The sequence below is a fragment of the Peromyscus leucopus genome, chromosome 4 (assembly GCF_004664715.2).
Source record: "Peromyscus leucopus breed LL Stock chromosome 4, UCI_PerLeu_2.1, whole genome shotgun sequence".
Classification (NCBI taxonomy): Eukaryota; Metazoa; Chordata; class Mammalia; order Rodentia; family Cricetidae; genus Peromyscus; species Peromyscus leucopus.
In genome coordinates, this window is record NC_051066.1 from 19,153,822 (window position 1) to 19,181,572 (window position 27,751).

Below are 27,751 nucleotides of genomic sequence, written 5' to 3' on the forward strand. Positions count from 1 at the left end.
TAGATTTCTGTAAAAAAAAATTCTCATTCCTTTCCTGTGCCATGTTTTCTGCACTGTTCAGTAACTACAGAGCAAAGGCCTTTGTTAGGAACAGACAGACAGATACACACATACACACACACACACACACACACACACACACACACACACACACACACACACCAGACAGACACAGCCTACAAATAGAATACACAAGGAGGGAGAGACATGGCTGGGAAACTCAATTTTGGGCTGGCTCTTGGTCTAAACTACTCTAAGAGGAAGACTGTTGATTCTTTAATGAGGTTCAATGCAACCATTGCCCTAATAACAAGATAATGTGCTTCTCTTGTTGGAAACTAGCAGTGGCTTCCTAACATCTGTGTGGCACACAAGATAGATTCAGTAAGCACAGCACAGTTAAGTTCTTATGAACATGTACCTTGGCATGACATGCGGTTCTTCCGGAGATAATATCCCACTGTACACATGCAAGTCCTGGTAGTTTCAGATGTTGGTAAACAGAGCTGAGAGCACCCACCATTATTTAGGTGGCAAGAATTGCTGCCTGTAGAGAAGGAAGCAAAAGAAATGTCAAATAGAAAATGATGAAGAACATAGGAGACTTATTAGGTATCAACAATGTGAACAAAAATATATGCTATTTGTTTCTAAATATAGCTGGTTTATATAGGCTATGCCATCTGCCTTGCACATAACTTAAAGTGGCAGGTTATGACTGAATCCTGCCCTTCAAAACAATTAAACAGTGTCACAAGGTCATATAGAAAAGCAGAGGAAATTGGATTTTTTTCATGAAAACTGTCATTAACACTTTAATTTATCAAACATTATCTAGATCTCATTAGATAATATTCAACTGATCTAGAATCCATGACCCTCTTATCTCAGCTTCTCAAGTGATGGCTTTCCGGGCTTGTGCATCATGCCCTGCTCTCAGAGACCTTAAAAATGTAAGATCACACAAAAAGGCAATGTTTCCTTTCTGACTCAAATGCAGCTTCACCTCTAAAAGGACAGGATGTTTGTGTGCATATGTGTTTTAAATTTATTTTTAAAGCAAAGAAATTATTCTTGGCCTTCCAAAGAACATAATTCTTTTAAAATATATTTAAAACACACCCAAAAGAATCATGTAATTAATTAGCATGTTAATTCTCCTCATTCCAGTATGGTGGCAATGACAAATTTTAGTCAGGTAATTCCGCTTTGATATTTTATACAGGTCTTCCATTTACTTCACCCAAAGCCCAAAGTGTTGATCAAATCTGCAGCATTAAGTTAAGTAATTTACAGTCTCCTCTGTAAATACCTTAAAATATCCTATTTTTACAACAGTTGTATTGTTCTAGGACAATAGGCAATGCCGTTTAATAGGTTCAAGATCTGCTACAAAGTTAGTAGACCACGTGCTCACTACAAATCCAGTGGTCATGACAAAGCATGCTCAGAGCTATGTACTGATAGGACACTATGAGAGATTCAAAATGTCAACATACTTCATTATTTCTCATCTTCTGAATTTGTGGATTTAATTGCTCAATAGAATCTGTCACTATATCTGTCATTTTTGAAGTGTGAAATATTCTTTATTTGGGAGATGGAGCACATTCTCAGCTCATTTCTTTATCCATAGCTCAGCAATTGAATATTGAATCCCTTAGAAGTAACTTGAAGTTTTAAAATAATTCCATGTATCTCTTACATGAGCTAGTGAGGTGGCTGATTCATCCCTTTTCTCGGGGTGACTTAAAGTGACAGACAGTTCAGATCACTGATGTTTTCACCAAGAAGACAACTACATTAACAAATGTGTAGAAATTTTAAACTGACCGTGCATGTGCTTGTTCTTATGGAAAGCATGTGGATGCATGTTAACTTATTGCTAGTACATACACATGTCCTTATATGAGGTTTGCTTCAACTAACACCAAAGACTGAAGTCTGGGGAGAAATGAGCAAGGGACATTTCAACATAAAGTTTAAGGGAACATCACATGGAGAGCAGAGCTGAGAGAGATGAAAAATTAAAGGAAAATAAGTCAAGGAATAGAACAAACACATGAAAGAAAGAGAATATGAGAAATTATATTACTATTAGCAGAAGTATGGGGAAAGTAGAAAACAGAACAGCAGCTACTGGTGGGTAGTGCAACGACAGAGTGGGCAATATATTTTAACCTTATTTGTTGATAAATAAAAGTCATGTATTTAAAACACTTGTAGAATAACAAGATACATTTCACAGAACCTCCCTGAAGATAAAATACAGAAAATAATCATGAAATTAGTCATACTTTAAGTAAATATTTCCATTTAGTATATAAATATGCAAATAGAGGACAACTGCAATGATTATCAAGTCACAAGTAGGAGTTCGGATTAGTATTTTGTTAGTGAGATTGATGCTCACAACTCAAACCCCAAATGACAAGTGGAGCTGGAAAGTCCACTTGACTAAAAGACCCTCAACTCTCCAGTGATCTGTGTCAAAAATGATAAATGAGGCAGTTAATTGCACTTTGAAATCCAAGGAGGTAATACTGTTAACACCTTAAAGAGCCTTAAATTGCTCATATTTCATTCTAATGAAGCTTTCAAGCTACCGACAGTGATTCTGTTAATGGCGTTGTCTTTCAAACAGATGCTTTTATCAGCATTTTCCAGTGAGAACAGTGCAGTTGTATGCTACCCCTGGGTCAGACACTTTCATAGTGCATATATCACCCCATGGCACCTATGGTGTCAAATCTTCCAGGTAGGGACATGAAGCAAATCACGAGTCCTATACAAGTACATCCTCCTGAAAATTTTGTCAGAACCACTATCTACAAAATTGATATGCAGTTTCACAGGAAGTATATGTTGTTTATGTCTTGAAAGTCAAATACCTTCTTGTTTCTAGGCACCTTGGTTGGAATTACTTCTTGCTCTCCCTCTGTTTCTGTGCATGCTGTACTTTCTAAGGCTGTGTTTAGATACATCTCAGAAATGTGTTCATTGTATACTATGCAATGCAATTGATAATGGTATTGCCAATTTTACACTTTTATACTGAATTAATAAGTTTATATTCAATAGACATATAAATATCTTACTATATTTTACTTACTATCAGTATTGTATTACACATAGTATAGTATTATCTACATGACCTGAATACCAATAAGTATTTATTTATCTATTTATTTATGTTTTTCTGTGCTGGGGACCAAATGCAAGACCTCATACATGCTATCCATACATTGCACCATTGAGTTACTCTCCATGCCTTTATTTGCTTATTGAGATTAAGACAATGTTGTTTACCTACTAGTGAAAAATCATGTGATTATTGTATCAAGTGATTTAAAAGTTGCCCATGTATCAGAAAACTGAATACACAAAACCAAACAATCCAATCCATAAATTGGCTGATAAAATTAACATATATTGATCAAAATATTAAGTACAATTGACCAACTGTCCTTAAGCTATTGAATATTCTTAGCCATCAGGGAAAAAGAATGGCAGTCATTAAGGATTCCCAAGTGGGCCCCTTGGTTCCTTCTCTTCCCCTTATTTTCTCTGATTTGGTCTACATAGTTCAAATTATTTGCATTAAATCCCCCTTTTTAATGTCCAAATACAGTTTTGAAGTTTACTGTCAGAAGAAATGTATGTGAAGGTAAGAATTTTCATGGCAGAAACCTAAATAAGGGAACAGCACATGGGGAACAGTTTGAGGAAGTAGTATGTGTATAAGAGAATGATTTAAGGGAGAGGCAGAGGAAGAAGGATTTGATGAAGTATCACGTGGAGAAGAATTTAAGGAAGTTGTATGCTTATATGGAGAATGATTTTCATTTTCAGAAGAGGACTGTGCTAATGTCATGCATCCTGTAGCAATGATTGAGAAAGGACTAGCAAGTGCTCAGATGCACTGGCTGGATCTCTAATCCAATTGCCATCTGGGCACTGTGACAAGTCCACCTATGTAAACCATCTGCTATTTTCACTCCATTTCGCTGCCCACCATTTGGACTAGTGAAACAAAAATGCAAATGGGCAGGGCCAAGCAATGCTGTGCTTTAAGATGTGAAATGCCCATGTCAATGTGGTATATTTGAAGACCTCTGTACTAGTTACATATTATGTGAGTTTTCATTTAATATTTGTTCTTAAATCTGCAGTTTTTAGTCAAGTGCTAGATAAAAATGTCAATTAAGTGAAAAACTGAAAATCTGACAGAAGCCTTTCCAATGTTTTAAACTCGCTATGCTTCTTATGTGAAAAACATTTTTTCTTCAGTATTAGCCAGGATCTCTTCCCCAGTAACTTAACTAAAGGCAAGAAGAGGAGCCCAAGAATGTTTACTTGAGAAAGCAGTGTGAAAGCGAGAGCACCTTACTCAAACAGTGTCATATGTTCGCCGTGGAGGGACCTACCTTGTTGTGCTTCTTTGTCATACACTTTCATATGAACAACCCCGGAAGTCTTATTTCGCAGGACCGTGGGATTTCTTCCATCTCTTTTATTACAAGTTCCGAGTTGAGCTAAGTTTTGGTCTGCCCACCAGAGTTTCTTGTCTATATAGAAGAAAGAAATATAATCAACTTACTAACTAATAAAAAATTAATGAAATATAAAACTTTTTGGTTTACACTTTGTTATATTTCAAATCATTTCTAAGTAAATGCTGAAATCACTTCTATATATACTCATAAATGTGTGTTTTGTACAAATATATAATAAAATAAAAATAAAAAAATAATCAGGTAATATTAAAAAAAAGAGGGACGGGTAAAGCCCTGACAAGACATCATGAGACAAGGAACCTCCAAAGATGCCGATGAGTTTGTTATTTCATAACCATCTACTCCTGGTCATGGGGCCTGCCCTTGAGAATAGTTTGTTTTCTCAGTGAGATGCCTTTGGAGAAAACTAACTTTTCATTTGCAAGTGAGCAAGTAGTTATCAAATGACTTTTTTTTTTAAAGAATAAATTTTCAGATTAGTGATGTAGGTCACTTAGTAGAATGGTTACCTATCATGATCATGAAATTGAGGCAGTAGGATCACTTAATTTTCAGCCTTGGGATGCATAATATCTTGCCTCAAGATGAAAACTAAAGGAATATTCTTACTAGCTATATACAACATGCAAATACATACAGATATAAATAAAAGTGTGTTTTATAGCAGCCTGAGAGACCAACTCCCAGGACTGTATCCAGGGTAATAAAAAGAATTCCTTCATAGTAGTGGGACTTAGGAATCATTTTTATTTATGTGAAGGAATAAGATTCATACACATACTGATCATACCATTCACTTGATTTTCTCTCAAGTTCTTCTCTTTTTTGGTTCTGTCTCCCCTTATATCCATCTGATGGAAAGTAAAATGGGTACATCTGAGGGAGTAATTTACCATAGCAATTCCCAGCTGCAAGGTTCAGGCTGTAAACTGAGGCCAGGGGCACAGAGCCCAGTGAAATAAGATGCTGAGGAATTTTTGTAGGGAGTAGGTTTTTATCATCCAGACTGAACAAGCAGCCTACTAACACCAAAGTTGCTTTGTGCGTTGCTTTGTGCCTGACCTTGGTTCCATAATTAGACATTTGGGAATTTGTCCTTCTATATTATCTGTGAAGGTTTAACTTGTGAGGCATTTATTCTAATTTGAATTTTTTCAAGGCCTAAAATCAGCTAATTGTATGTAGCTTGTCTAGAACTGAGAAGAAATGCTGTTTTCTTTATGTCAGTGTGAGCTAGTGATAAAAAATGGGGCCTAAGTGTCTTACAGTACTCATGGAATAATAGATCGAATTATGAAGCATATTCTAGTACATTTATATTTATCAAAATTATATAGCTTAAAAGGAAATCATCTTTCTGACCATCCACAGACATATGTGCTCAAAAAATGTAAAACACATCACCAATAGCATGTGGAAAGAACCCCACAGTTATTTTTTTAGGGAGGAAAGTAGTGGCACATGAGAAAAATTACAGACAGAAGCAACTAGTTATCAGAGTCTGTGGTCCTGTAAGCCTTGCTTGACTAGGTTCCTGCAAAACAGAGAATTATCTATCTGGTGGGTTGACACCTGAACTATCAGTTGCCGTCTGCTGTATATTCTGGCCTCTGGTAATGCCATTGCTACCAGCAGCTCTCAGCAAAGTTTCTAATTAATACGGTGACATGGTTAGAATAAGAATGGCCACCATAGGCTCATAGATTTGAACACAGGTCATCAGGGAGTGGCATTATTAAGAGGTGTGATCTTGGGTAGAGAAGGTGTGGACTTGTGTGTCACTGGGGTTGGTCTTTGGGGGTTGCAAATGCTCAAGCCAGGCCCAATGTCCCCTCTCTTCCTGTTTCGCGCTGATCCATATGTAGAACTCTCAGCTACCTCTCTAGCACCATGTCTGCCTGCATGCTTCCATGCTTCCCACCACGACAATAATGGACTAAACCTCTGTAGCTGTAAATTAATCCCAATTACATGTTTTCCTTTATAAGAATTGTCATGGTCATGGTATCTCTTCACAGTAATAAAACACTGGCTAAGACAGAAATTAGTGCCTTGGACTAGGGTATTGTTGTGACATGCCTGACCATGCTTATTGTAGGCAAGGTGTGGACTTTGGATTGGGAAAGCTGCTAAACACTTTCATTGGGGTTAATGGGCAATACTAGTAGAAGCAGGAATACAGTGGTGCTGAGAGTAATGTGGATTAGGACAGCCTGATCCAAGAGCTTTCAGAGGAGAAGAATATTAGTAAGTGGATGAAAGATTACTCTTAGGATATTTAATGAAGAATTTGGCTTCTTTTTGACTTTGTGCAACATTCTGCTTGAGTCAAAATTGAAACGTTTTGGATTACTGTTGCTGGCAGCAGAGATTTAAAAACAGCCTAGTATTGACTGTGTCATATGGTTATTAGTGTCAGTCTTATGCAGATCTGTAATAAAAAAGTGCAAGAATAGCAAAAAAAATAATACAAAATGTACAGTTTGAGGAGAACAGGAACACCAGGACATGTAATGGAGCTAAATCCAGTACTCAGGAAGATTACAAAGTTTAAAGAAAAGCCTGATCTTAATTGGGGTAAAGGGAGTGATGATCCCAGGGCAACACACTACCCAGCTAAGCTTTCAACTTGTGAAAAGGGATTAAAGAAAACCTTAGGGCCAGGTGTGGTGGTGCCCATCTTTAATCCCAGCACTGGGGAGGCAGAGACAGGCAGATCTCTGAGTTTGAGGCCAACCTGGCCTAAAGAGCAAGTTACAGGATAGCCAAGGTTAGGCAGTGAAGAAAACCATCAAAAGCAAAAAAACTGGTGAAAATGTACTTGAATGAGGGAGCCATGTTCCAGCACCAGCAAGCAGAAGAACTTGGCAACTTTGGCCATGTGGTTCTGGCTTTGGAGTCAAGGATACAAGAAAGGGTGTGTATAATATCCCTCCATGCCTAAGGAAAGCTGCTGAGGCCAGGAATGTGTCAGAGGTGTCCCTGTGTGGAGGCCCAAAGAGGCCATTTGGAGAGGTCATTGTGTGAAGCTATGAAAATGAAGTCTGAATTTTGTTGAAGACACCAGTATGTTAAAGATGCCAGAGTGGTAGGCTACCTTCCAAGGAGAGCTGCTAACAGGTAGTAGAACCAGCCCAAGAGAGAGAAGTGTGTTGCAATTAACAAAGCTGAAAGGAATTGGAGATCTGAAGAGTGCTTTAAAATCAGACATGGAGATGCAGAGCTTGGAGTTTGCCCTGCTGGTTTTAAGTCTTCCTTTGGCCTAGTATTTCATCACTATGCTCCATTTCTTCCCTTTCAGAATGGTAATGTATATCCTATGCCATTGTATGTTGAAAGTATATGATCCGGTTTTTATTTTAATTTATAGAGGATTACAGTTAAGAGATTGCTATGAATCTCTAAAGAGACCTTGAACTTTGGCCTCTTAAATGGTGTTGAGACTATTATAGACAATGGAAGGGGATTTCTAAAGTTGGACTGAATGCATTTTTTCACTATGATATGGTGTCTTATCAATTGAAACCCTAACACACTTATCTTCCTGTGTGCCATCATGCTTCCCACCACTACAATCATGGACTAAACCTCTGAAACTGTAATCCAGCCCCAATTAGTTTTCCTTTATCAGAGTTGTTTTGATGATGGTATCTCTTCATAGCAATTGAAGATTGACTAAGACATATGGAATACAGATTTTATTACTTGCATATCTAGAGATGAACATAATCCAGCATCTTAGCTAATGAACAACTAAGAGATATTGTTCCAGAATTTTGTTTCTTAAATGTGTGGATGGTTTTAAGTGCTATGTTTTCTCACTGGATTCTGTACAACTGTAGTGACCATATTTATTTTTTGAACAGTTAATGTCTCTTTCTATAAATTTTTATTAATTTATATTGTTAGGGAGCTACTCTTAACAATTTAAATTCTATAAGAAACAAAAAGTTATGCAGAAAAGGCTCATGACCAAAACATTAATTAGTGAAAGGAAAATAATAGTCTCCCTAGTATTAATCTTTTCCCATTTTTAAAGTTACTCAGCTTTTAAATCACTGTACTAAGAAAAAAGCAAATGTAATCCACAATCTTAAATTTTCGTCAATATTTAAGTCAATCTTTAATTGAAATGAAGTCTATGAGTGTAGTGCAGAGAATTATACACAGGATTTTCCAATGAAGAAGTATAGTTGATGAAAGCATTTAGATACAATGATTAAAAAATGAAATTAGAAACAATATTTTCATCATAAAAATTTGTAACTAAAGATGGTTTTGAAACTAACAGACAAATAAGTTTAATATAGTACAAGTCCTTGGTGTTTTTTTTTTTTTGGGGGGGGGGTTGTTGTTGTTTTGTTTTGTTTTTGCTCATGTCTATAATCCAAATACTTGAGAGGCTAAGCCAGTGTCTCATCCCACACCCACTATGTATTAATGCTTTCTATTATTATTGAAGGCGATCAGGAAACATGTAAGAAAACTTCTTTCTCTCTTGACCACTAGAAAGTATCCCATCTGGGGTTGTTGTTTACCCAGCAGCTTTATACCCTAGTAGAAAACATGCACATACTGAATCACTGGCAACAATTAAAAATACACGAATATTTCCATGACCACCGAAATGGCAGAGATAGCTGTGTGGCACACGTATACGGTGTATGTGTGGAGGGGGAGTGACCTCTAGGGGAACTCCAGCCGTGTGGATTGAATCACTGAGGGTGATTCAATCGCTGGTGGACTGGTAACAGGAATAAAACACATGGGTAAGAGTTTTAACCTAAGGAACCACAACTTTGGCAACTATAACCAGATCATCTATATACCCCAAAGGACTGTGAAGATCTGGACAAAAGGTACCCCGGCAGTAACCCAGAAGAAACTAAGTGCAGAAGAATCTTGGGAAACTCTTCTAGTCTTTCAAAACTATGTTCTCAGAAAGTGAGATGGCTCAGCAGTGCAAACTCAACAACCTCGGCTCCATCCCCACATCCCTGAGGAAGAAGAAAACCAACTCCTCAAAACCATCCTTTGACCTACACACACACACACACACACACACACACACACACACACACACACACACACCCTTGACATGAAAGAAAAAATCAAATACATACATATCCTTAGTCATCCTCTTTCTTAATCATCTCCAAATGATCTTACCATTACTTCAAATTCAAAATTCTCTTTTCATTTTAAGCTGAGTTGATTCTTTCACCTGGGTCTTGTTTTTCTAATTCTCTAGTCTTATTACCAGTAATAAATGTTCATTTGTTTATTTAAGCAATTCTGGGTGTCAGTCATGAGGAAAAGGTAGATAAAAGTGAAGAAGCAGTGAAGAAAATGGGCACAGTTCCGGCATTTGCTTCTACACATTTATGAGCAAATAATTCATGCAGATTGATCTTCAGGGAAGTATTTGATTCCACTGTGTGCTGAGGTTGCCACCTCTCCCGTTTCCAGTGAGTTCCACCACTTTGTACATAACTGCCAGCCTTTCTGTTTAGTCGCTCGCTCTGTTTTACTTCCACTAGTTTTGACTTTCGAGGAGATGGAAGCTCCTGGGCCTGAGGAAGCTATCTTGATCTTCTTTGTATTTTTTACAGCATTCTGTATTGCTTTCAACTAAACATGATGTGGAAACTCCCTAAACACCTGTGATATTAATGAGGAATAAATCTCTCTAAAAATTTTCCATTAGAAACAAAACTTGGAAAACGATTCAAAAAAGCCAGCACTCCCGCTGTCTAAACAGCTTTTTGATGTTTTTAATATTATCTGTGTTTCCTGACACTGGGGCTGGAAAAGGCACTGAGTGGGAAATGGTGGTGATCTGTATCAGTTTCTAAGCTTTGAGCCTGATCTGACATCATTGGGGCTTGTTGGACCACGCAGTGCTAGGTCCAACCAAGAGCTGATGATTTGGTAGATAAGGTGAAGCCCACGTGTGTCATAGCAAAACACTTCCAGACTTTTCTCTTGTGCTGATGCTACCGCTTCAGTGACTTTACCTGAAACAACAGCTGAGGGACTTTAGGAAATATGCTGGTTTCTCTCCCTAGAGACGGTCCCTGAGAGGTTTTGGCCTATGGCATGACATTAAAAATATTTAAAACCTCCCATTACACTAATGTGTAGTAAAGGTTAAGATTCATGACTTTCCTGCTAAATAAGAAGCCCTCAATCCTTAATTTATTCATTTAAGGAAGGCAGCAACCAGACCACATTGAAATGTTAAGAGGTTCTGCATTTGGGAAATGCTGTCTAGCTCAGTGCTTTCAAGAAAGAGCTAATAGAAAGCTCTTCAGTGTGGGTATTTTAGATGATATGTAAACAATTTCTAGCTATCAGAAATACAACGTAACAGCCAAGAAATGCTACATACTTACAAATCATTGCTTTATGTCATGAGTTTATTACCAGAATGAAATACCAGACACAGGCTAACTTCATAAAGAAGGAAGCTGACTTTGTTCAGAGTTTTAGATTCCACATAATATTGAGGTAGTTCTGTGATGAGGACAACTCCTGTGTGTCATAGCATGTCAAATAGCAGTGAGATTATGCACAGAAGCAAGCAGGATGTAGCTCAAGGCAGGAATCAGAGAGACAGAGGCAGGACTTCTTTCTCTCGTCACACTTCTGTTGAGATAACTTGGAGGTGTCTGGTCTGTCCCCAATGACCAAAGGACTTCTAGCAGTTTCATTTATTAAAGGCATCTTCCAATACTGCCACCTTAGGGACCAATCCCTCAACACAGGGACTCTTTGAAGACACCAAAACCATTAAAAAAAAAAAAAAAGCAATATAAATATTTAGAGAACAAACAAGCAGTATGTAACAGAAAGTAAAGCAGAACAAAATGAAATTATTTTTCTGGGATATATTAATTATAAACTGACAAAAAATGTCTTCTGGAAAGCCGCTAATTTTGAAAGAAAATATATAACAGTTTGGCCAACTACAGAAGTGCCTGCAAAAGAGAATGCTACTAGTATTTATAATTATGCCAGGGCCGTTGCATTTTTATGCTGTACCTATTGTGACTCAGGACCGCCCCTCCACCTGGACAGTCCAGAGGAGGCTGTGTCTGGACACAGCAGCCATCAGCCTGTTAATCTTACTGTGAGAAATGGGCTTGCTGTAGTTCATCTGAAGCCCAGTGCTAAATAAATCTATGTTTCTGATGGCAGTGAGGAGACGAGAAGTTTCTTTTCTATACCTCTTTCAAGACTTATTTCCTGCTTGAAAGAGATAATTTGAAGAACAGCAAAGGAGAGATGGTCGTACAGGACTCAGAATTTGTTTTGAAGCAGTTGTGACTTTGAACTAACAGAGATGTCCCTAAAATCCTTGCAATTCTTAGTTCCAGTGAGCAGCTGGCCTCAGTGAGAGTTGAGGGCTGACTCTGAGGTTACACAGAGAATAAGCTGAAAATGACATGACAGGCCATTTAATTTTCAAGCTGATGATCTGACTGTGTTACCAGCCTTTGTGAGATGGTGAAGGGAGACTGACTCAGAGAGTGAGTGATCCACTGGCAGAAACAAGTCCACTCTGAGTGAGTGCTTGCTGACATATTTAGTAATAAAGAAAGCAAAGTTATTCAGCGAAGACTGATGATCCCTGATGTCTGCATAAGGGAAAGGAAGTTGAAAAGAAAGGGGGTAAAGGGTATGACCAGATAGCTCTGGTAACAAAGTAGACAATTAGAACATTTAATTACATACATGGCATAGATATGAAATTTTTTATCATATTTGTAAAAATTAGATTCTCAACTATGGCCTTCACTTTCTACCACACAATTATCAGGATGATATAGAGTTGGTAGGATTTATCCTTTCCAAAAGGGGAGTCTCCAAGTATGTCTGCTAAGTGTCGGACATGGTTTCAATGTGTCCCTCAAGGTATCATTTGCCTAAATTTAGCTCCAAATGTGAAATATTAAAAGAGTAGAAACTTACTTTGACTATAGAATTTAGAAGTTGGGCTTGGGAGATGATTAAGATTAGATAGGCTCCTCAGCGGGGAAGCCCCATACGCAAATTCTGGTAGGTTTATTTGTAGAGTTGGCACCAGGATATACACATACAGGGTTGTCTTTCAGACATTCAAGGCTAGTCACTGCTTTGAACAACTTCCAACAAAAAGATCATCCCTAGATGTGGCCACTGGACCTTAGATTCCAGATATAAGCCACAATCAACATTTTAATAATAAAAAAAAAAAGTCTGGGGCACTGTGTTACAGCAACAGAAATGGATTAACCCCATCACCATGACTTTAGTAGTTGCTGAATTCACTGCCATATCTACCTCTAAAACATGAAAAGACATTTCCAAACTAAGTTCAAATATACCTCTATTTGAGTGTTTTTTAGACTTGAGGACTAGAGCAAATCTAGTCCTATAATAGCACTCATACTTTTATACCGCTTTATAAGTACATCTCCTTGTTTAACATATAAGATTCTTTGTGAAAAAATGCATCTTACTCTCTATTCTCTTTTCCTCCAATGAGTGCATTAATGCCAGAACCTGAGTGGCTTCAGGGATGCCAGGAGTCCATGACAGAACTCTCCTTTGTGCCTCAAAAACCTAGTGTGATGCTTTCTGTGGGAAAGATTCCCCCAGTGATCTTCAGTGTCCTCTAGTTTTAGTATTAGTTTCCCTCATAGATTAATACACAAACTATTTACAAGTCACTTGAATGGCATGGACAATACCTGTTAGCTGTATTGAATGAAATAAGTCAACTAAAAAAATCCAAAGCATATGTGTTATTACACTATTCTTACTCTATCACATAAACGGTTTAGACATGGTTTTGCATGCCTGTAATGGTGGCATCCTAGGCTGGGCTGGGAGTGAGGAAAAAGGATCATGAATTTAGGGCCTCGACTTGTCTCAAAAGAAAAGACAAACAGAAAAATAGAACCACGGATGGGTTTGCACTACGTTTCTGACTTTTACACATTTCCCTTGTGGCTGCACACAGGATGAGCTTTAGTGTTCCCAGTTGGTATAAATTTGGAGGAATGAGAGCATGTCACTGTAGAATGTCACTTTGGGATAAGAATGTGAAGCTGCCCTCCATAAAATGTTTTTCAGCTTCATGATGGTGCAAAACGGTCTACATTCAGCAGACTCTGCCCTAAAGATTTTGAATGCTAATCTGCTCCCAGGAGGTCACAGGAAGGAAGGCACTCCTCCTGGCACCTCACAGATGGCTATGAACCTAAGATTTCCGTCAGCCACATGATCCCTGGGGAAGCCACCCAAGCTCCTCAGCTGCAGGGCTCATGCGGCACTGTGTTTTGGAAATCAGGGTATCACAAGCATCATTTATTTAGGCTCATTCCCACAGCAGCGCCGTGGTGCGCTTGCTGTAAGTCCACCATACCAAAGAAAGCATCCCTATTTTGGTGCCTGAAGATGAACAGATGCAGGAGTCCTCTACCCTCACATTATCTCCTTCCAAACAGAAAAGTTTCCCTTGTAAAGATATTATAAATTCCCCTTCTGAAAATATTCCTCTCTCCCACACAAAGAGAAGAGAATGACTTATACCCAAGAGTCGGTGCTGAAATGTGTGCACACAAGTAAGCAAGCTTTTCTTAAATCCCTTAGCTTCCATTAGTTACTTCCACATATTTCCAAGTCATTTCCTCATTATTTATGTCTATTGAAATCCCAGACTCTGTTCCTTTGTTAAACTACTGCAAAAGTCCAGTTCTTACCACCCCATTGAGCTTCTGTCTTTTCTGTGAATCCCATGGGTATAAATTGTCTTCTCTTCTGTTCACCTCTCTTCTACTGGTTACTTTCACAGACCACTAGACACTGAACCTCAGAAGGTAAAAGAAAGCCTCTTCTCCCCTTTCTGTGATTTCTGCTCATGAATTTTGTTGAAGCTGGCCTTTCTTTTGTTGTCATATTTTATTTATTTTCATTTTGCAGTGTTGAGGACTGTAGCCAAGGTCTCGTGCATACTGGACATGTGCTTTATGCATTTCTGTGTAGATTTATCCTCACTATTGGAGACATCCAGAAGGACACATTGCATTTGTGACAAGCAAATTTCTCATGTAATAGGGCCCAGAGAATTAGGAGACTTGCATCTTTTTTTTTTTTTTTTTCTTATGTTCTGTGAAGAACCAGCCTGCCTCCATCTTAGTAAAGCCGTCTGTCTTATAATAGAGACAAACTAGGCTCATTCCTGTTTGTGATTAAACCTGTTTCTCATGGGTTGAGCTCTGCCTTAGCTGTAACCTCCACTACAAATGGTTCTGCACTGTCTGTTGCACAAATGGCAGTTATGTCTTGGTTTCCAAGAGTTGTTTATAATCTTTTCCAACCCTACCTTTGTTTTGAAAGGGTTGTTATGGCTACATTGTATGACTACCTGTTGTCATGGCCACCCTGCAATCATGTCTTTGTTTCAGGGGGTCCTTAGGCCTAACTTGTTATGCTTATATGCTTATGTTCTGCTCTTATAACCCCCCTATTTTGCCTGCCCAATTCCCCATTTGGAAACCCCTATCCATGAACTTTCTTTTCTTTCTTTTTTTCTTTTGTTTTTGTTTTTGTTTTTGTTTTTGTTTTTCTAGACAGGGTTTCTCTGTAGTTTTGAAGCCTGTCCTGGAATTTGCTCTGTAGACCAGGCTGGCCTCGAACTCACAGAGATCCTCCTATTTCTGCCTCCCGACTGCTGGGGTTAATGGTGTGTGCTACCACTGCCCGGCCCTCCGTGAACTTCCTTAAAAGACGTGTTTTCCTCACCTCCAATGCTGACCTCTGGAACCCTCCCTCAGGTAGCAGCCCAGATCCATGAATTTAAAACCAAAAGCTTGCTTTAATAGATTTGGCTATGATGATTTGGGTCGGTGGTCTTCATCCCATCTTTGTGATTAACATTTGATCCCGAGTTTTAGGGAGTTTTTTTCTTTGGGGTGGTGGAACAGGGGCTGGGGAGGGGGATGGATGCTCTACAAAATGAGAGGAAGTCTTGTGATTAAGCAATTATGATGGGGTAGGGACTGATAATTACCATTTGGAATGAAAGAAAGGAAGCTGGTGTCTCTGCATATATTTCAACCAGGAGGATACAGAAGAATTGTTTCATCTGTTGACAGAATCTAGTGAATGGACAGGAGGAGGGGCTGACATGAAGCTTAACAACTCATAAGCTATTTATCTCAGGAAAGACTGGCTATATCCAAACCTGCCAGGAAGCCGTGCAAATAACTACTGAACCCAAAGGGAACCACAGTTCTCTTTAGCCCACCCAAAAGGAAATAATAAATGCATAGATACAGGCAATTAAGTAAAATACTAGCACACAGGGGATTATTGTATAAACATTAAAATGATGTCATGTAGCTGAGTAGTGGTGAACGCCTTTAATGCCAGCACTCGGGAGGGAGAGCCAGGCAGATCTCTGTGAGTTCAAGGTCAGTCTGGTCTACAGATTGAGATCCAGGACAAGGGACCAAAACTACACAGAGAAACCCTGTCTCTAAAAACCAGGGGGAAAAAGTCATGTAGGTGTTTATGAACCTAAAAGCAATGCTTATAACAAAATAAAATGCAAAGTAAAATCACTTTGTAAATGTATTTTTAATGCAAATCTTTGATTTAAATGACCAATTAATATATCTGATCTAATTATTGACTTATTTAGAGACAGTGGTTCATGTAGCTCAGGCTGCCCCTCAAATCATAGTGTGCACAGATAAGAATGGCTTGAAATTAATGATGTTTTTGCCTCTCTCTCAAAAACATGTCTTTGAACACCAGTAATTTTTTTTCACCTTATTTTTTCCTTACAATTTCCTACACTACCATTAGTCATATAATTCTACTTTGGTTTCAATTACTCTAAATTTTCTTCACAGTGTAATTCTTGAACATTTTTAAATACCAAATGAGGATGAAAAGCTATCATCATAGCCAGCATGGACATGCTGTATATTATAAGGTTTCAATATTTTAAAAATTACATTAAATGGCTGTTCTATCTTGGATAATTTAATGCTCTGTCATTATTAAAATATGAATGTCATTATAGCTAGTATCTAGCTCTTGACATTGCCAAATAATTAATATTGTAAAATTTACTGACTAGAAATATATATGAGGGTGTAAATATCAATATATTACTAAGAAAAAGGTTAAAGTATGAATATTGTTATAAATAAATGATCTTTGGTGCTCCCATTTGCCATGTCTCTGTCTTTTCCAAATTATTTAACATGATATATTTATTCACTTGAAAATGAAACCATTTAAAATCCTCACATTAAAGCATATTTCAGGGAAAATGATGCCCATTTAAATAACCAGGCATTAAAATATTGTGTTATTGTAACTCAGTACTTTAAAATTGAATTGAATGGAATTACAGCTTACTACATGCGTTCTTGGATCAGAAAACAGCTGCCTTTTTGGAGGGGGAGCACCACTCCATAGTGCTTTATTTGGTACTTTATTCTGTTATGAATGTGGGTTTATACATAATTTATAAAGTGAGCAAAACTATGTTTTTCCCCTGTAGAGGAAATCTCAGCAAGTGTCAGTATTCACTGCTTCCAGAGCCCTACTCTCCTACCTGGAAATCCACTACATATGGAATTTGTGCATTAGAAAAAAAAATCAGAATATTGGTCTGGAATAGAGACTGCAACAGAATTCACAGACAAAGACAATGCTCAGATCTGGGATTTTCAATAACATTTTATCTTATTTAAAGATTTCACCCATCATCCCAGGCTGTCCTGTAACTCACTATGTGGCCTAAGTTGTCCTTAATCTTCCAGTATTTCTCCTACCTCAGCCTCCCGGGTGCTGGTATTATGAGTCATTTCATGATGGGACTTTTGATATTATATAGGGTTACTGGTTGTTTACTTCTGAAACAAATACCTGAGAGAAATCAACATCCCTGGGAAATCATGACTCATGGCCACTTGTGTCTATTGCTGTGGACTGGAGATGAAAATCACCACCACACAGGGAACTTGTGTTAGAACAAAGAAAATGGGGGAGCAGAGGAAAAAGAGCCAGTGGCAGCAGGGTGTGTCCTTCAGATAGCTCCCTCCTGGCCCCACCCTGCTTCTTCCTTAGTTGCTACATCACAAACCAATTATCTCTTGCAAACCCCTCCCCTGCCCAAAGACACAGGCAGCAGTGTTTTACTATGTCCCTCAGCATCCCCCAATCCAATCAAGCTAACAGTCAACATTAACTGTTGTATACACAAAGTAGAGCCCAGTGTTGAATAGAATTCTCATAATCAGATATCCCACACACACAAATGAGGGAAAAGATACAGAAAGTGTCAAGATCTAATTTGTATGAAAATGACTTAAAAATATAAAGTCTTTTTCAAAAAGAAGAGAATATTCTAAGGGGCTCATCAGGTAACTGTCCAGTCTAGAATAAGGTTAAATAAAATTGAAATTTAATTCATTTTTTTATGATGTTTCTGTAACTATGCATCTTTTTTGTTTTATACGTGTGTGTGTGTGTGTGTGTGTGTGTGTGTGTGTGTGTGTTGTGTGAACACATGTGAGTGTCTGTGCAGCAATCCACCTTGATTCTTGTAAGATAGTCTCTCATTAGCCTGGTACTCCATGAATGTCTTCATATCCCCAGTGCTGGGATTACAGGTGTATGTCACAACACATGACACCTATACTTTTTTATGTTGGCTGTAGAGATCAAATTCATCTTCACATTTAATGGTAAGAACTTAAGGCTGGACTTTCTCCTTAGCTCACAATGCAGTTCTCATATGTTGTATTTTTAACCAATAGAAACATAAGAAATATTCCACTATAGATGGTCTCTGGGATTTCCTCACTACAGGCAATCTGTAGATGATTGTACAGATGTACAGGCATCTGTAGATGATGAGGAAAAACTCATCTTTCAATAACATTTTCTTTTCAAATTACAATGCTAGTGTACCACAAATACTGTTGTCTTACTATTGCCTTAACTAAGCCATCCTCACTAAATTAATTATGGGTCATCTACATGTAGAAAACACCCTCTTACTTTTCTCCCAAGTATAGCATCTTTAAGAATCAATTCAAAATGAATAGCCGCACCACTAGCCCTTGAATCTTGTTCATATTTAATATATTTGCATTGATAACTATATAGAAAAAATACAATCTAAAAATGTGAATACATAGTCCCTTGAAAGTTGCACGTATTTTTTGCCTCTTTTTTCCCCATTGCTTAGGATGTTACTAGAGGGGTATAGTTTAAACATGAAGAGATGTTAATTAAAGTTGAAATGATAGAGACAATTCAAACTGTATAATGTTTAACTTTAATTTTTTAATTGACACATTTATCATAACTGTGTGTATATATGATGTGTGTAAGTGCTGTGTTGTATGTGTGGAGCTCAGAGGATAGTTTGTGTTTGGTTCTCTCCTTGCAACTTTGTATGGAAGAGAAACTTGAACTGGTCATTGGGCTTCTGCTGCACATGCTTTACCCATTATGCCATCCTACCAGCTCTAATATTCTAATGATATACTATATTGTGTTGATATCATTTAAGAAAAAGGAAACTGAATTTAGTTTAAGCATACCTATGTTAAATCACAGGGTACTTAAAAAAAACTTATCTAAATAAAGGCAAGGACAGTCCCAGACAATCCTGTGGTCATTGTCCTCTAGCCAACTATAAAGGTATAGAGCAGGAATCACTGTTTATCTAAGAGACCCAGGCCTTAGCAGAATTGCAGCCACAGCAAAAAGGTCTAAGCAGGATGGCCCCCTACTCCAGACTGTCCCTGACCTTTTGCCCTAGCTATAGAGAGGGTCTTGAACTCCTCACTCCACAGAGAAGGGCCAATCAGAAGTGGACAAACAACTCCAGGTGCCCCTTTGCTGACACTACAATGTTGCAATTACCTAGACCCAAGAGCTCCAATCCGCTCAGTTCAGATACCCCTAGCTAGGAAGTGAGCCAATCCCAGGTCTGTAGATAGGTAGTCTTGGAATCCCCCAAACCTCACCCTCCTTGTCCAGCCACTAAAAAATCTTTCACCAGTGCTGCTGGGGGGTCTCTCCTCGGTTTCTGAGTCAGTTGGACGGAGAGGCCAGAGTTAACTCCTATTAAGACTGTTTTTGCTTTAGATTCAGTCTCTCGGTGATCCTTTGGGCACAGCATATCTTCAGTTTGAAAGAACATTACCAAGGAATTTGTCGTGTAATTTGTACATTCTGTTTTTATTTTCCTAAGATGAGTTGATACCTATAGTATATGAGCAGGTATCTGATCTAAGATTCTGCAATTTTTAAAAATTCATTCTCAGTCTTGGATTGAAAGAGGGTTATAATTATGTTACAGTAGTATTCTTCTTGTCTGTGGTTCATCAGCGGCAGTCTAAAAATACTAAATGGAAAAATCCATAAATAAATTATCTGAGACTTATATATTGTGTGTGATTCTGAGTGCTTATGAAAGACCCCAGCATACTTGCTTAGCCTAACGCCATTTTGAGCAAGGCCTGAAAAGTACGGGGAAAGTTCAGTTAGAGGACATGGGCACAGGAACAAACAGGGTATCTGCGGTCGGCCACCTGGCCCCAGAACAGGGAACTAAAAGGTCAGAAAAACAACTTGTACCCTAGATAAGAGCCAAGTCAGCAGGCGTGTCGAGCTCGGGGGGGGGGGGGGGGGGGGGGGGGGGGGGGGGGGGGGGGGGGGGGGGGGGGGGGGGGGGGGGGGGGGGACGACGACGAACTGTCCTGAGTTTGAACCTGGCCTCATATGAATCGTCCAATCAGAACCCTGTAAACCATGCTTCTCACTTCTGTACCCGCCCTTCTGCTGCCCGACCCTATAAAAACCCTCCACTCCAGCCCATCGGCGCGCCAGTCTCTTGAGCCTCTTGAGTGACTGTGTCGCCCCGGGTACCCGTGTTCCTGAATAAAGCCTCTTGCTGTTTGCATCTGACTTATGGTCTCGGTGTGATCTCTGGGCGAGGGTCTCTCCAGAGGGAAGACTACCTTCGGGGGTCTTTCACTTATAATCTGAAAAGCTTATTGTCCCAGTCAGCTTTTTGTCCCAAGCTGTTCCTTGGTCCAGAGTCTCCACACTGTATATGCTACCTTCCCATTAGGCATTAAGCAGCCATTTTGAGGATAAAATTGACTGTCAGGCTTAAGTCCAAGGACCCTTGTTTCACTTAATAGTGACCTCAACACACAGACTAATGGGACCAGCGACTAAAATATGCCAAGAAGTCATCAACTGCTTCTGAGAAATAAAGTACAAGTGATTCACTTAATGAGGAGATATAAATAATTACATGCTGTGATTGATGAGATGTATGCACCACAAATCTACTCTAGAACTTCTGAAGAAAATAAATGCATTAGTGTGGGCTTGCTATCACACTCACACTACAAAAGTATCAGCCAGAGTGCCTAATAAACCACCCACTCCACTTCATTTCATCCTGCAGCCTATGTAGCATTTCAAACCATCAAAAGAAGAGTGGGAGAGAACAGTAAAACATTCAGAGACAGACCTTATTTACATCAATGCATAGAATTTAAAAACTCTATTTTACTATTAACTGTTGCTATTAACCTTGTAACAAGAAAATAAAACTTTATTCTAAATATGTAAGCATAAGAAAAAATAACAGGACTTGTTATTACCAATGGTTTCAGGTATGGAGTTTTGGAAGGTTTCTCTGAGTACAAAAGTGGATGAGTATTACCCAAATATCTGTTTTGAAGCTAAGATTCTGATTTTTTCCATTCTAAATATTTTACCATTTCCTTTTAAATTAAAGTGGAGACACAAAATAATTTATAATAATGGTTGCCCTATTTCAAAAATACATATTTCACATGTGGTATTTTTGATAGTCTAAACATTGAACAATATAAATCTTCATTATGAAAATGATTCTTGATAGTTACCATTCAGCAGCTCACATGGGGGAAATCACAACTTAGAGCTTCAGGAATGGCAAAGCTGAAATGATTATTTATGTTAATGGCAATATTCTCTGGTCACTAATTATCATTTGATTACAAAAATACCATGATGCAGTTTGCTGCTTGTATTTATCCAGTTTGCTAGACAATTAGCATTAAGAAGAGCAACATGTCAGAACAGAGCTTTTTAAGGTGACTGAAATTGCTAGAAAAATATCACATATAGTCCTTTAGAGATTTCTCATAGACTTTTAATGTAAATTTTGATGGGCTATTACTTTTTATTAATGCTAGTTGAGTACTTAGAGAAGACAACTGTGCACTGTACTTAGTGCTGGGCAAATTGCCTGGTTATATGTCATATATTACTGTTACTTTAATGAATAGTGTTATGGCAATTAGAAGACTGATGGCTTAGAAAATGTAGGTAGATGTATTTGGAGCTCCTTGAGCTAAGTGACATTGCTCCAAGTATTCTACAAAGTAACATCGACCATGATTTAAAAACAAAAATGACTGAAAATGCATAGTGTAATTATAGTACATTTAAAATAAGATGTATTCTGCTAGTTAGTGAGGGCCAAAGCCTTTAATCCAAGTACTCAGGAGGCAGAGACAGGCAGACCTCTGGGTTTGAGGCCAGCCTGCTCTGCAGAGCATGTTTCATAACAGCCAAGGCTACACAGAGGAACCCAGTCTCAAAAAAAAAAAAGAAAGAAAGAAAGAAAGAAAGAAAAGAAAAGAAAAGAAAACCCAAACCCAAAAAACAAACAAACAAAAAGATATATTCTACATATCAAATCTAAGATTCACACCCATGCAACATGAAATACAAATTTAACAACTACATCACTGGATCTTTGATGAAAACTTGCTTTAAGTAATTAAGTTAGATATTATTAAGTTTTAACAACTTTTCATAGGATATATTTACAAGGTTCAGGTAGTTACTAACATTATAATAATTATACAAAGGCCTAATATAATTTCAAATGATATTTCATATGTCCCAGAGATAAGCAGTAACTGGAATTATACTTCTTGCTCTTAAGACTTCATTTCAATAACTTCATAGTCATATGCCCCATATTCTATGCATATTTGCTCATAGTGAAGTGTCTCACTACATAACTTTGAAAAACTAGAACCAAGAGCCAATATTTTTTATAAACACCAAATTTTTTATAAATAAATTAATTTTTGAAATCTATATAATGTTACCTGGTGAAATACTAGTCCTTAAACACAAATATTCAAGTTCTTAATTTTACGAGAGCTGAAATTTAAACAAGAAACTTGGAGTTCTTTAAAGTCAAAATTACTCTGAGTAAGTACAGTTGCATTCTTCATTTTCTGGGCATTTGGTTTATTATTTACATAAGCTTTGTTTATTGTTTACATAAAGACTTGAAATGTTTGACAAATTTCTCCTTATCCCTAATGAAATGCAAACTCATTAGTAACAACTCTGAGTATAATAGATGGGAAACGTGGGGAGCATAGAACAGAAGATTCACCATCATTAAAGAATCAAGCTACATTCCCAGGAGGCAACTGTGGAGCCTTCCCCTCAGCTTGGCTTTAACCAGCTTATTGCCTGAATTCTCCCTTTCAGCAGATCTCTGAAACCAATCGAAACAGTTGGTGTTTTTAAGGTTCTAGAGAAGGAAAGCAAGGTCTGTGGTGGCAGCATTTACAAACGAAACAAACTTTAGTTTATCTTCAAAGCAATGCCATTGAAAACAAGGTTAGGAGCTGCTGGCAAGAAGGCTCCGTAGCCGAGGCCCCTTCTGCTGAGCCTGATGAGTTCACATGATCCTCCCGAGCCTCTGGATCCACATAGTGCAAGGACTCTGGCTTGTACCACGTAAACACGCCCCACCACCCACAAGTCTCTTTTTTGTTGTTGAGGATGGTGAGGAGTCCAGACTTCAAACACCACTAAACATATGCTATACACCCAGGACTAACATATAGGCCTAGGCCAAATTTGAATTTCTTAAAATTTTATTAAATTATATTAATAGTATAAATTAATGGATTTGACTGTAATATTTCCATATTTACATACAACATTCAGAGATCATGCCTGCCCACCCCTCCCATCACTTCTTGCTTTCTGGGGATCATCCTTCTATTGAGATGTCATCTACTTTATTCAGTCTTCACAATGAGAATGCAGCAAACACAGGAAGTATCCCATGTTATCTTCCAAATTTGAATTTTTTTCTCTCCTCTTTATTTTTTTCTTCTTTAGATATGAATGTTTACTACCTAGTTGCTTGAAATTTTTTTTAACACTTCTCAGGAAGAGCTGCATGCTTTAAAATTGCATTTTAAATTATATAATTTTTGGTTTGTTTGCCCTAAGTTAATTGAACTTTTTTCTTTTTGTTCCCTTCAAAACGTCTCCAATTAGGTCTTTGTCACAAACCTCCCACCTGGGGAAGTCAGCTCCTCAGAAACTGGCAAGAGTTGACTATTTGGTATCCTGCTGTGTTCTTATCATCTTAAAAAGCCTAAACTGGAATCATAACTTTATAGACAATAATGACTTAAAAATGCAATTTCAAATAGCAGTATCAGGACAACCTTTTTGTAAGATTTATTTATTTATTATATATACAGTGTTCTGCCTGCCTGCATGCCTACCAGCAAGAAGAGGGCACCAGATCTTTATATTTGGTTTTGACCCACCATGTCAGCACTGGGAATAGAACTCAGGTTCTCTGGAAGAACAGCCAGTGCTCTTAACCTCCGAGCCGTCTCTCCAGCCATAAAAGGACAATTTTTAAGTACAAAAGTAAGAGGGGAGAAATCCTGATTATTTTCCTTAGATTAAAATTATTCAGAGGATAGATGCCTGAGACAGTTCGGTGCTTACTCCAGTGGACTTTAGGGATGCAACTCTCATGGGTAGGCTTGGTAGCAGGGAGATTAACCTATTGAGTCATCTTGCCAGCCTCACTGAAACAGAAAATAATTGCATTATCTTCTCTTTATTTTGGTCCCTCTTTCTCTCTGAGAATACTTCATCCTATCAGTTTTTATTAACTACAGAGTTCACTTTCTTTTATAAGTTGTGGGGGTTTTTTGCTTGTTTGTTTTTGTTTTTATGTTTTATGTTTTTTGTTTGTTTGTTTTTTGTCTCTAATCTTCAGTGGGCCCACAGTCACAAAAACTATAAGAACTGTCTATGTAGATGTGCACGGCCTCCAATGATCAGTGGAGTCTTTGGAATAGTGCAGTGCTGTGGATATTGTTCTATATAAATAAAACACTGATGGCCAATGACCAGGCAGGAGGTAGGTGGGACAAGGAGAGAGGAGAATTCTGGGAAGCGGAAGGCTGGGAGAGAGACACTGCAGCCACCGCCAGAAGAAGCAGCATGTAGAGACGCCGGTAAGCCACCAGCCACGTGGCAAGGTATAGATTTATAGAAATGGGTTAATTTAAGATAAAAGAACAGTTAGCAAGAAGCCTGCCACGGCCATACAGTTTATAAGTGATATAAGCGTCTGAGTGATTATTTTATAAGTGGATTGTGGGACTGCGGGGCTTGGGGAACCTGGAGAGAAGCCCTCCAGCTACAGTGCAGATTTCTCAATCTCTGAATGACTGAGATTTTTATCCCAGTATTTATCTTATGGATCTGTTCTACACCTGAAGGGTTCTTGCTAGTAGCCCAGTCCTTATCTCCTTTGTGACAGCAGTCGTTTCATTATTCATATATCTGAGGATGTTTTAAATGTCCCCATGGACAAAGTCACCCAGCACTGATAATTTCTGGTGTAGAAGGAAGCTTCCCAATAGAGAAAGTAAAATAATTAGAAATCTAGCTTTGACTACAGGTGACCCCCATGATTTTTTTTACAAGTAATACTTTAGTCACATTATCTCCAAAGTTTGGTTATCATGTCACTTGACACTACAGTGTAAACTGGTATAGATTTATATGCTCTTGGATAATAGTTACTAAGCTAAATATTTCAGAACAATAGTTAAATTCACATGATTAAACCATACAAATATGTGATTAAAATGAACCTCTCTACAGGACTTTTAAAACCTAGTTATCTTCATTTAAAGCTACATTTTTAGAAATGCATCAATAGATAAATAGATCTTTAAAGCGGCTAAGCGGTGTTCAGTTTTCATTTGACCTATTCTTGTTTGAAGTTGTGACCCCATATGATCACATTTGAGTATGGGATCTTTGGGAGGTGAGGGGTGTGAGTGAAGGTCATCACAAAGGTACTCATGCCAAGATTAGAAGAATAACTGGGCATCTTGCTCTCCTAAGCAGAGAGAGTCCTCATGAGGAATCAGCTTGTAACAACAGGGATTTGTTTTCAATGTTGGAGACTGAACTCAGGGTGTTGTATTTGCTAGGCACATGCTATATCACTTCAGTCCCAGCCCTTACACCTGCTTCTTGGACATGAAGTGTTCAGTTGCCAGAATTCTGAGATAATACATTTCTGTCATTAAAGTCATTCTATCTATGATATCTCACTGTGGCTCCAGAACTGATGGTAACCTCACTTTCAGCAACCTTATAAACTAGCTTTAGGGGTGTTCTATTGTATATTTGGTTATTCCTTTATAACGGATATGTTTAAGGGGTTTTATTGTTTGTTTGTTTTTTTAAGAATTTATGCTATCACAAGTAGCATTGAAAAGTAAATTCTTTATATACTTCTCAGTGCACACGTGACTTGAGATAAGTGCACCTACTGAACAAATTCCTCAAGGAATGCTTGCTTTAATGTGTCACCACTATGATTAAGACAGCTAAAGGCACTATCGGTTAACCATGTAACCTTGAGCAATTAATTTAGGCTGACTAGCCTTAGCTGGGATCTCTAAAGGAAGCAATGCTAATGGTCCTTTTCCCAGAGGATTTTTTGTGAGAACTGTGTGCAGTAAGTCGTGTAAAGTAGATATTAGAATGTTTTATTTATATAGACCATCAATTATATTTTAAAAATGTGTATGAGTATTTTGCCTGTATGTGCACCATGTGCTCAGTCTTAGAAGAGCTCAGAAGGCACTGGATCCCCTAGAACTGAATGTATAAAAGGTTGTGAGCCATCATATGGGTGCTATGAACTGAACCTGAGTTGTCTGTGAGAGTAACAAATGATCTTAAATGTTTAGCCATCTCTGTTGCTGCTAGATCACTCATTCTTACTTTTACAGCAGATAATGCTGTTGGATCTAGCTGTGATACTACCTTGAACAATTTAAAGCACTTCATTTATGGAAGGTTTTATTTTGGAACATTTTGGTTTTTGTGTGGTCAGAGGATTCTTTACTAGTTGTTGTTACATTAAGCTGTTTAGTTCATTTGAGAACAGACATTATACAATATATTCCTTCCTTATTGCATATATAAGATGTATATGTAATATATATATATACAGATATCATATCAGAGATGGTTATATATATTTTGCTTCAGATTTTAATGCTTATTTCAATAAATATTAACGTTTATGCTTGTAGTCACTCTAAATAAACATTCATCTGCTTTTAAAACATAATTATGATCACAGTGGCAGATTTGTTTTATCTAGATTGCCATTATTTTACTTATTCTTATACTTATTACTATTTATTGAAATTTTAACTTTGTGTTTAATATGCCATATGTTTTTGAAATATGGTCTTAGACTTTAGAATAAAAAAATTGTTTGTATGTGTTATTGAAACAGATAAAATGTATCCTGGTACACTGGTACATTGTTCACTGGCAGAATACTTGCGAAGCATGCAGAAGGCCATGAGTTCAGTCTCAACAATGCGAAATAAAAGGCATCCACTATATGAAGAAAACTTACAAGTAAGTTAGGTGGAGGGGAAAGTATCAAATCACTCTAAGATTAATATTGGGAAATGTCCTGTAAGATGGATGATATTTCACCCTCTGCACACCTGAGAAACTTAGAACCACAGCAGTGGCCCTGGCATATCTGAAGCAAGATTATGAGATGCCAACAAGAAAGAGAATCCCTACAGGAAACACCACTGAATTGAAGCGAATCTCAGAGCTTGATTTTCAGAGAACTGAGTGTCAACTCCTATTGTTGACTCTACACCTCTCTCTGTATAAGGCGAGAGTGACAATGCTGTGGCTCACAAGATTCAGTGAATGAAAACAAGGCAAAGAGAGTATGTCAGAAAGTTTGTGTCCTGGAGGTGGCTGCTTAGAGGGCCAAGACATATTCCAAGTCTATAAGTTTAGTG

General features: G+C 37.9%; 1 protein-coding gene across 5 annotated transcripts in view; it reads right to left on the reverse strand.

Annotated features, from left to right (window-relative positions):
- The window catches only part of Lrp1b (LDL receptor related protein 1B), a 1,927,307-nt gene that overhangs the window by 546,656 nt on the left and 1,352,900 nt on the right, over positions 1 to 27,751 (reverse strand). For all 5 annotated transcript variants that reach the window (XM_037205578.1, XM_028868856.2, XM_037205579.1 and 2 more), the window contains 2 exons: positions 4,428 to 4,568; positions 422 to 547 (listed from right to left, as the gene is read on the reverse strand). In XM_037205578.1, coding sequence (XP_037061473.1) covers positions 422 to 547; positions 4,428 to 4,568 — 267 coding nt within the window. The remainder of the gene's footprint in view (positions 1 to 421; positions 548 to 4,427; positions 4,569 to 27,751) is intronic.